We start from the raw sequence: 9,978 nt of genomic DNA, 5'->3' as shown, positions 1-9,978 counted from the left end.
AAAATAAATAAGGAAACAGAAAAAAAAAAAAAAAACACGATGGAGGCAGATTCTGAAGGTCAGTCCACACACAGTAGCTGATGAAGCAGGCCCTATGGTGGGACAGGTGGACAAGCGCTCTGGTAGGCTCAGGGCCCAGGAGCCCCTCCAGTGCGAGGCACAAGGTGTGCTTCATGCATGGAGACCAGAGCTGACCTGCAGAGACAAGTCAGATTTCTGCAGGCTGAGGGAGAAAGAAGGGCATCCCCAACAGTGGGAACAGTGTAAAGTAGCTCAGAGGCTTCCTGAAAGCCAGGAGGACCCTCAGAGACCACCTAGCCCAGTGATTCTCAAAGTGTGGTCCCCTGGCCAACAGCAGCAGCATCACTCAGACCTAATGGGTTAGAAACTCTGGGGATAGAGCCCAGAAATCTGTGTTTTAACAAACTTTCCAAGTGATTCTAAGATCTGAGGACCTTTGATCCAGCCCATTGCTTCCCAGACTATGTTGGTAGAATACTTATTTGCAGGAGGTTAATGGGTGTTCTGTAAAAGGAGGATCTATGGTCAAATAAGTTTGGGAATTACATACTCTACACTGCTTTCAGAAAGTCACAAATCACAGTGGGGCATTAAAGGCTCTGAGAAGTCCTGCAGTATATTATTTACTTTTGATTAACCCAATGTTGTTTCAAATTGATTTTTCAGATTGCCTACTAACATTTCCATTAAGACTCTTAGGGAAATTCTGATCCACATCAATCCTCATTTTTCACATGGATAAATCGCAGCCTAGAAGAATGGGGACTGCCCAAAGTCGCAGAGAGAGAGTGTGTCAGAGCTGGAAAAGACCTTAGCAATACACCTCATCCCTAAAGAGACTCTGTGGGCTCCCCGCCACCCTGCACCCTTTCCCTGCCTCCCAGCTGTGCCCCCCAGGGCCCTGCAGTATGGAGCTGGTCAACAGGACAGAGGTCTCTGAGTTCTTTCTGAAAGGATTTTCGGGCTACCCAGCCTTGGAGCACCTGCTCTTTCCTCTGTGCTCAGCCATGTACCTGGTGACCCTGCTGGGGAATACAGCCATCGTGGCAGTGAGCGTGCTGGACGTCCACCTGCACACGCCCATGTACTTCTTCCTGGGCAACCTCTCCATCCTGGATATCTGCTACACGTCCACCTTTGTGCCCCTGATGCTGGTCCACCTCCTGTCGGCCCAGAAGACCATCTCCTTTCTTGGCTGCGCAATGCAGATGTGTCTGAGCCTGTCCACGGGCTCCACAGAGTGTCTGCTGCTCGCCATCATGGCCTATGATCGCTACCTGGCCGTCTGCCGGCCACTCAGGTACCCTGTGCTGATGACCCACCGGCTCTGCTTGTTGCTGGCGGGAGCCGCCTGGGTACTCTGTTTCTTCAAGTCAGTGACTGAGACAGTCATCGCCATGAGGCTGCCCTTCTGTGGCCACCGTGTGGTCAATCACTTCATCTGCGAAATCCTGGCAGTCCTGAAGCTGGCGTGCGGTGATGCGTCAGTCAACGAGGTCTTCCTGTGGGTGGGTGCCATCCTGCTGCTGCCCGTGCCCCTGGCGTTCATCTGCCTGTCCTACATGCTTATCCTGGCCACCATCCTGAGGGTGCCCTCAACCGCTGGACGCCACAAAGCCTTCTCCACCTGCTCGGCGCACCTGGCTGTGGTGCTGCTTTTCTATGGCACCATCATCTTCATGTACATGAAACCCAGGAGCAAGGAGGCCCACATCTCTGATGAGGTCTCCACGGTCCTCTATGCTGTGGTCACGCCCATGCTGAACCCCGTCATCTACAGCCTGAGGAACAAGGAAGTGAAGGAGGCCGCCAGGAAGGTGTGGGGCAGGAGATGGACCTCCAGGTGAGGGAGGCCGGGGCTCTGCAGGCTAGCAGGCCAGGCCTTCATTAGCCTACAGTGAGGGCTGCGGGTCTGGAATCTCCAGCCCAGAAACGCAGCACCAAGTCCCACTGATCCTGCCACAGAGGAGCTCACAGTCACCCCTCAGCTCCTCCCCCCGGCAGAGCCATGGGGCGCTCTCAGCATCACTGCCTGCATCTTTACACCAGCCTCCTGTCTGGCCTTAGGATTTCAGTCTTGTTCCTCCCAATCTCTCCTCCAAGGGGCATCCAGAGGGATCTTTTTGAAAAGTACATGTGATCCTGTCACTCTCCTGACTGAAACCCCTGGCTGGCTCCCCAGAGCTCTCAGGATGAACCGTGAGGTCTTCAGTGGGGCATTCGAGGACCCCACAAGCTGGCCCTGACTAAACCCCCTCCCCGTCCTGTGCCCCACAGCCTCCTCCTGTCAGCCGCACACACCAGCCGGGCGTGAGCCTCAGTGTTGCCCAGCACTGCCCAGCTCTGTGCCCTTGCTGGTTCTTTCCACAAGGCAGCCTCCATCCAGCACGCAGCTCCACGCGTAAAAGGACTGCCTGACCCTCAAGGCCCATCTTTTTATTTTTTAAATATAGTCGCATGTGATATACAGGAGGTTCTTGTTTTTCTGTTTTATATATAGTAATGTGTATCTGTTAATTCCACACTCCTAACTTATCCCTGCCCCCATCTCAAGGCCCATCTTGAATGCCACCTCCGCCAGGAAGCCTCCCTACTCTGCACCTCTCACTGTGCTCCTCCTGCTTTATTTTCAGTGTTACTGTAAGAGCAGGTAGTATCGGATTCCACTCTGTCCCAAGGTCCAGCCCGGCCCAACCCCAGGCCCTTAAATAAATAAATAGACTTCTTAGATAAATAGAAAACACGTCGATGTAGGGGTGACAATGGCAGAGCCTGGGGTCCTTCCCAAATCTGAGCAGAGCTGAGATGGAGCTCACAGATGACAGGCATGACCTACCGCCTTGGGAGGTGACAGTAGAGGCAGTGACGAGCCCCAGCATCCAAGACTTGCAGACCTGCCCAGCCACCGGGATACCAATCACTCCAAGCAGCTTAGGGCCTGGATTCCCCTGTCTCCCTTTTAGCAGCAGTAGCCTCCGGGGCCTCCCTGCCCGGCATCCAGGCCTCACCTGGCCTTGGGGAGACTCTGCTCTACCTGTCTTCAGCCCACCCACTAAGACCCTGCCATAGCTACCTCTTCCTGGTGCTCAGCCTTTTCCCAGCTTTCCTCTCTGAGAGCTCAGTGAACACACAGAGGAAATGGACTCACATTCAGAGAGCATCTCCATTCCCTGCCCCCTCTGGCCTCAGTGTCACCGTCCATGTGATGGGAGAGCTGAGCTTGGTCTCAAGCAGCAGGCCAGCTCTCCTGCCCCCTGGCTGCAGGTAAGCACATTCCTTGCTTGAGCCCTCAGTTCCCCTCCAGTCCCTCTTCCTGTTTCCTTGGTTGGTCAGAACAGAGGCACAGAGGAGGGAAGCACAGCCCCGCAGCTCACAGTCTGACCAAGCCAGAGTGACCGCTGCCACTAAGACCTTCTGCTAGGCCTTCGATGCCACGACAGGGGTTAGGACTTTATCCTGTGGGCATTTGGGTTTAAAATCATACTTATCGATACTTTTAGAAAGGTCACTGATTAGATACCTTTCTTCACCCATGAAATTGTCGAAGAATTGTTTTTAACGTCTATTGTTAACTACGGTGCAGTGAAGTAGGTAATGTCATACACTGCTGGTGGGGGTGGGAATAAATTAATATGACCTTCCTGCCAAGTAAGCTGTGGGTATGAATCAAGAGACTTAAAAACGTCAGACCTTCTGACACAACACCTCTACTTCTAGGAATTAGTCTGAGAAAATTATTAGAGGTGCAAAGATTTATGTATAAGTATATATATGTATATATATATATATATATATATATATATATATATATATATGGGTATTAATCACAGCATTATTTATGGTAACAAAAAATTGTAAGTATCTTAATGTCCAAGCATAGCAGAATGTTTAAATAAATCCTGGTGGAGCCCAATGATAGACTGTGACACAGCCATTAGAAATCCTATTTTTTGAAGGATATTTGATGATGGGAAATTCTCACACTGTAATTAACAGAAAAAGGCAGAACATATTATAATCCTAATTCTTTAAAGGTATTTTTCTTATGGATATATGAATAAGTATGTATGTAGAAAATTCTGGAAAATTAAGACAAAATATGAACTAATAGTCGTTTCCTTTGGCTGATGGGGTTACAGATAAATATTGTTTTCTTAATTATTCTTTCCAATATTGTCCAATACTTCTAAAATGAACATCACTTTGAACTTAAAAATAATATTATTTTTGAGAAATGGAAGATCATGTGGCTCCAGAGTAGAGCACAGACGAGAAGGGCCCCGGGCTGAGGGCAGGAAGTGTGGAAGCTGGTGCCATAACCCAGGCACCCATGGGGCCTGACCCAGGTGGGCAGTCAGGCAGAGAGGGCGGAGCTGAGAAACCTTGGGGACATTCAGCTGATTGCAGAGGTGGCTGAGGGAGGGGGGACTGTGGGTTGGTGCCCAGGCTTCTGGCTTATTTGGGTGGATCGCGCTCCACCCTGAAAGAAACCCTGAGTTACGGGGAAGATGAAAGAATCAGGCTGGAGGGGTGGGAGGGCGGCGATGAGCTTGTTAGGACGCATTTGCGGGCAACCACGGGTGGCAAGACAGCCCCGTTCCCAAGCAGCTGGAAAATAAGTGGGGACAATCTTCCAATATATATTTTGACCTGTGTCCTTGACAAAAAACAAAATTCCAAGAGACAAATCATAGTTTAATGGGAAAATCTGCAACTGCTGCTGCATTATTTAAGGCTGTTTTTTAGTCCCTAAACTGTGTCAAGTTGTCATTCTTTATTGTGAAGGAAAGAGAAGGACATGGGAAGGGAAATGGAAAGGGGAACCTGCAGAAACTCATGCACCTGGCTCAACCCCTGACTTCATGGTCCCTCACAAGGGCTCGGGGTCTCACCCTGTACAGCAATTCACTTTCCCTAACCTTTCATGAGTGCAGGTCCCCACAGCACTCCTGGAAGGAGACACCCCATTTCCCAGCCCAGGACGCCCAGGCCAAGGGCAGGGGTCACAGCGCCCGAGCCTCAGGTCCAAGGGGCAGGGTTGCAATGAGACCTGGTCTTCAGATTCTCTGTCCAGTGTCTCTCCTGTGCCCTCCTCACCCAGCCAGGCCCTCCTGAAGAAGCACAGGGAATCTGAGGTCTCTGAAGCCCCATAGCTGCCAAATGTGCAAACTTGTGTAGTTGCAGAGTTTGAACTTTAAATTGGGCAGGGTCTGAGAGGTCCCCAAAGGCAAGGAGCACACGACCTGTCTACATGGCAAGGGACCAGGAGGCTGGGCCTCAGGGCCTCTCACCGGCCCATCCCAGGACAGTGTGTCTGCTGGTAATGAACTCAGTATTCCCTTGCTCTGCTCTCCCAAGCCTCAGGTCACCTCATGGGGCAGCTGCTTCAGCCACCTGCCTGCACTAATGCCACTGGGCCAATAGGTAGGAGGTAAGGAGAATCCATCTAGCATGTTGACTCTTCTCATGAACTTTTTTTTAAACATGCAAAAAACCAGAATATCTGCTTGGGGAAGGGAACATAATGATAGTAATAATATCAGCTACCACTGACTGAATACTTACCATGTGCCAAGCTCTGTGCTAAGAGCTTTCACTGGATCCTCAAAATCACCCCATGAGGAAATACTATTCTTATCTCCACAGGTAAGGAAGCTGAGGCTGAGAAAACACTTAGCAAGTGGCAGGTCTGGGACATGGGCCCTGGTTGCTCTGACTCACCTCAAAGCCCACACTCACCTGCTTTGCTAACACAGCGAGGAACGTGAAGCGGGAATCCCAGATCCAGGCATTTCCGGGAAATTGTAGCAGGAGCTTCTTCTTGTTATGCCCCTCACCTTCCTTTTAAAATAATATGTAAAGCCTAAAATAAGTATTAAATGGTTCAAACTAGATTTACCAGCCAATGAAATTGACATGATATTTACCATGCAAAGTGACCCTCGGTCTGTCAGACCTCAGGGTTGGAAGTTGCTAGAAAGATGTGAGGAGGGAATGTTTTGAAGGTTGCACAGAGTACCAGGGACAAGCTAACTGAATGGCTCCATTTCACACAAGGAGAAACTGGACCAAGGTCATATAGCAGAATCGGAACAAAGGCAAGAATCCAATCTGGGCCCCTCACTCTCAGTCCAGGGCTCCTTCCATGGCATCTCCCTGCCTCTCAGGAGGGGTAAAACTGGGGAGTGGATTAGGCAATGATTCTCAGAGACACTCAATTTCCTATCACTCTGGATACCTGACTTTCCAGGACACGACAGGGTGAGAGGTCTGGCAGACAGATGCTAGAGTGATTTCCTGAGTGTATTGCGAAACGCCATCGTACCCAAGTGCTCTGCAATGTTTCTGGTCCTCTTCCTCCTGAGCATGTCGTAGGACTGCACAGGCCAGTGCGTTGTGGGCATTTGCGATACAAGTCACTTCTGGGTCGGAGCACTTAAATTCTGGTGTGAGAGGCTCTGGTGTGTTCTTCCCCAGCCGTAACAACTGGTGATGTCCCAGGTGGTGGAGCCAGGGTCTCTGAGGATGATGACCTGGAACAGAGCCCCCTGAAAACCTGCAATGGACATGCAGCATGAGAACTAAACCTCTGTCGTGGTAAGCCACTAAAATTATGAGGTTGTATGTTATTGCAGCAAAACCCAGCTCATCTTAACTGATGGACCAAGGGAACCGCAGCTGCTCCCTGATGTCCCAGCCTGGGCCCATGTTGCAGTCAAAGCTGTCGGTAACCCGGCAGCATGGTATTTTCTAGACACAGCCTTATTTCTTTGGGGTCATAAGCCTATGGCCTAGTGGGCTGTTCCTAATATCCATGAATGTGTTATGACCAGACTCTTACACTGTAAGGAAACCTATCACTCTCCTGATTTAGCTCTCCAGAGAGAGCAGCTATCCCTGCAGGGAGGAGACTGGCCCCACTAAAGTTCTCCTCCCAGCAATCACACGGCTGCATCATTGTTCTGCTGGTGTGTGCTCTGGGGGAAGGTGAGAGAGGGTGATCTCAAGGTAAGAAATCTGGGATCAGGATTTTGGCAGAAGAAAAGCACTGGATCTCAAATGGCACCTCCTGTGTGCAGGCACTGCAGGGTATTAGGGATGAACTGGACACAGCCCTTTGATTTCCACAGCTCACAGTCTGTTGCGTGAGAGAGAACAACACACACAACAAACTAACTGTGCTAGTGGCTGTGTGAGCGTCATGTTTTCGGGATGGTCAGTTCTGTGGACTGGGAAGGCAGGCCCCACAGAGAAGGTGTGTGTGAGCTGAGCCTTGGAGGATGAGTGGAAGAGAAAGGCCACTCCAGCTGAGGAAAGGATGAGAAGGGACGAGACAGGAGTGTGCGGGATTTGTCCATCAATGGGGAGTGGTCTGAGGCTGAGCAGGGGTGCATGAAGGTACAGGAGGTGAGGCAGGAGGGCAGACCAGAGCCTGATGACAAAAGCCCTCAAATGCCTGTGCCATTCCCACTTGGTTTTTTTGTTGGAGACAAGGGTGGGGAAGAGAAATGCAGAGTCAGGCTATTTCCCACATTTTACCTGCCTGAAAACACCCTTCACACCTATGTCCAGTGTCCAAATTTGAGGTTAAAAGGTCTTTTTTGGGCAACACACCCAACAAAGACCGAGGCCTTATAATTGAATCTGAAATTAAGCTTTGGGCTTAATCCAGCCACATGAAGTCACAACCCAGGAAAGATGCCTCCTTTTAACTTCTTCTTTCCAGACCTCAGGTTTTACTTTACATCCCAGACTCAAAGAGAATCTCAGAGGTTTCTAAAGCTGAGAGAGGAAGGGATGTGACCAAGGTCACCAGAGAGCAACGAAATGAGTGTAACCTCTATTAGGCCAGAAGCCGCATCTGCCTCTGCTGTATTCCCAGCACCCAGCACATAGTAGGTGCTCAATAACAATTTGATGAATGAGGGAACGAACGAACCATCACACTCAGGCAATTCTTTAACTTTTTGTCAAACTTCAGCAAGAGAATCACTACTTTTAAATGTTTACGTGGATAAGATTTACGGTCATTGGCTGACCCAGATTTATCAACTACCCCTGTATGTTCCAGAAACACCCCTAACAATCACCTTGATTTAGGCTGGAGGAGGGAAAACCAACACAGGCTTTGGGGAGAGAGGGGGTCATGACAGACGCTGGAGCTCTTGTGCGGGGAGGTGGCGAGCACAGATCCAGCAGGTGCCTGTGGCTGAAGACACAGTCTTTGATCTGGAGCCTCGCTGCTGGGCGGCTCACCAGCACTTTTCTGTGTGTGTCTCATCTGGCTACACAGAATTCCCATTTTTCAGAAGGCAACTGAGTCTCAAAGGCCAAGTGACTTGGTCAACATCACACAGCTAGTTAGAGCTGGAGCTGGGATGCAACGCTGGGTTTTCAGAATCCTGCGCTGAATATCTGTTGAGTGACTGCCCTTGGCAGCACTTGCTGTACGAGGTGCCGAGAGGAAGGAGACAGTCCCGCTCTCAAGGGTGGTAGAGGAGACAGGTGCGCAACACAAGAGCACAGAGGATGGCCAGGGGTTGTGGGAGCACAAGAAGGGGGCAGGTGACTCTGCAGGGTGCAGGAGAGATGAGCTGGACTCTGAAGAAGGAGCAGGAACGCCCCCACTGGGGAAGAGAGGGAGGACTGCCTACAAAAGGGAACTTCTTGGGCAAAGATGTAGTGCTGGGAAAAGACATGGTTTATTTGGGAGAGGGTGAGCCCATCGGCCCCTACAAATGATAGGTGCAATTAGGCAGGAGGAATGAGGGGGAAGATCCAGCCCTGGAGGAAGGACAGGGTTCCAATGCTGTCACAGGACAGAGGCCTCACAGTAAAGCTAGGTGCGAAAGGAGTGAGGGAGGGGTAGGTATATATCTTCTGAAAGGTTAAAGTTCACCCTCAGCTCCTATTTCTCCCTTACACCAGGGATCACTGGGGCTACAAGACAGCTTTCCCATCTAACACTTGACACTTCGCTCCCTCGTGACACTGGCGTTTCCCAAAGAGGCTGAGACCAGCTCAGAAGAGCAACGGAAGCTACCTGGGCGAAGACCGCAACCTTTCCCACCCTCCCTGTATAAAGCTAGTCAATGACTGACGACGCCTCTACCACGTGAGACCTGGTTTCCCTCTTTGTGTGAGATTACTGCTGATATTATTTATCCTAAAAAGTAATATGGAGGCCAAGAAGAGAGTCACTTGGCTTTCATGACCAGGGTTAAATGCTGTGACCAGCGGCTCTATTGGGATATGTATGTTCTTGTATGTTCTTTTAAAAATCAATGGATGGTCTGTGATTCCTTAAGGAGGAATGGCCAGAATAAGGCTTACACATCCTATGGAGTGGAAATGTTCAACCTTTATGCCCAAAGGAACGCTAAGCGAGCATCACTCATCACCCACCTCCCTTCCCGAGCTCATCTCACTTAAGAAACAGGGGCAGCACTTGTGACAGGTGTGGCATCTTTTTATCCACTTATTTTTCATACAACTATAGCCCCAACACCTAAACAGTACCTAGCACAGAGTAGGCATTCAACAAATATTCAGTGAGTGAATGAATCCGAAATACTATGGGCATAATTCAGCCGTATGAAGTCATAACCCAGAAAAGATGCTTCCTCTTCACAGGCAAGAACGCTTTAGATTCCAAAGGAGCACCTGAAACATGAACCCTATTCTATTGTCTCCCCTGGGCCCACCCAGGGGAGAAGAGAGAAGAGCCTAGGGGATGAGAATGGGCCCTGCCTCCCCTAAGTTACACCAGAACTGCAGAGCTGAGAGGGCCGGCTTGCAGACCTGAAGTCCACTCTCTTATTATACAGATGGTGAGACTAAATTCCAGAGGCAGGGCTGACCCGCCCCAGGTCACACATCCAGGTTGCTTGGCTCCCAGGCCAGCTGGTGCTTTTTCCAACACCCGTGTGGTCCAGACGGGAAAGGAGGGAGAATGAG

General features: G+C 50.2%; 1 protein-coding gene across 1 annotated transcript; it reads left to right on the top strand.

Moving 5' to 3' along the window:
* Positions 1 to 929: 929 nt before the first annotated feature.
* LOC118897532 (olfactory receptor 13J1-like) lies at positions 930 to 1,868 on the top strand. Its single transcript, XM_036856829.1, has one exon. It carries the CDS (start codon positions 930 to 932, stop codon positions 1,866 to 1,868), a length of 939 nt encoding a protein of 312 aa, XP_036712724.1.
* Positions 1,869 to 9,978: the final 8,110 nt, after the last annotated feature.

The sequence above is a fragment of the Balaenoptera musculus genome, chromosome 6, assembly GCF_009873245.2.
Source record: "Balaenoptera musculus isolate JJ_BM4_2016_0621 chromosome 6, mBalMus1.pri.v3, whole genome shotgun sequence".
Lineage (NCBI taxonomy): Eukaryota > Metazoa > Chordata > Mammalia > Artiodactyla > Balaenopteridae > Balaenoptera > Balaenoptera musculus.
The sequence above is the reverse complement of the archived record's forward strand: the minus strand, read 5'-3'. Positions and strand labels throughout refer to the sequence as shown.

Bases quoted from the DNA above. Each gene is read 5' to 3' on its own strand.
- LOC118897532 (XM_036856829.1), top strand. From the start codon at position 930: ATGGAGCTGGTCAACAGGACAGAGGTCTCTGAGTTCTTTCTGAAAGGA.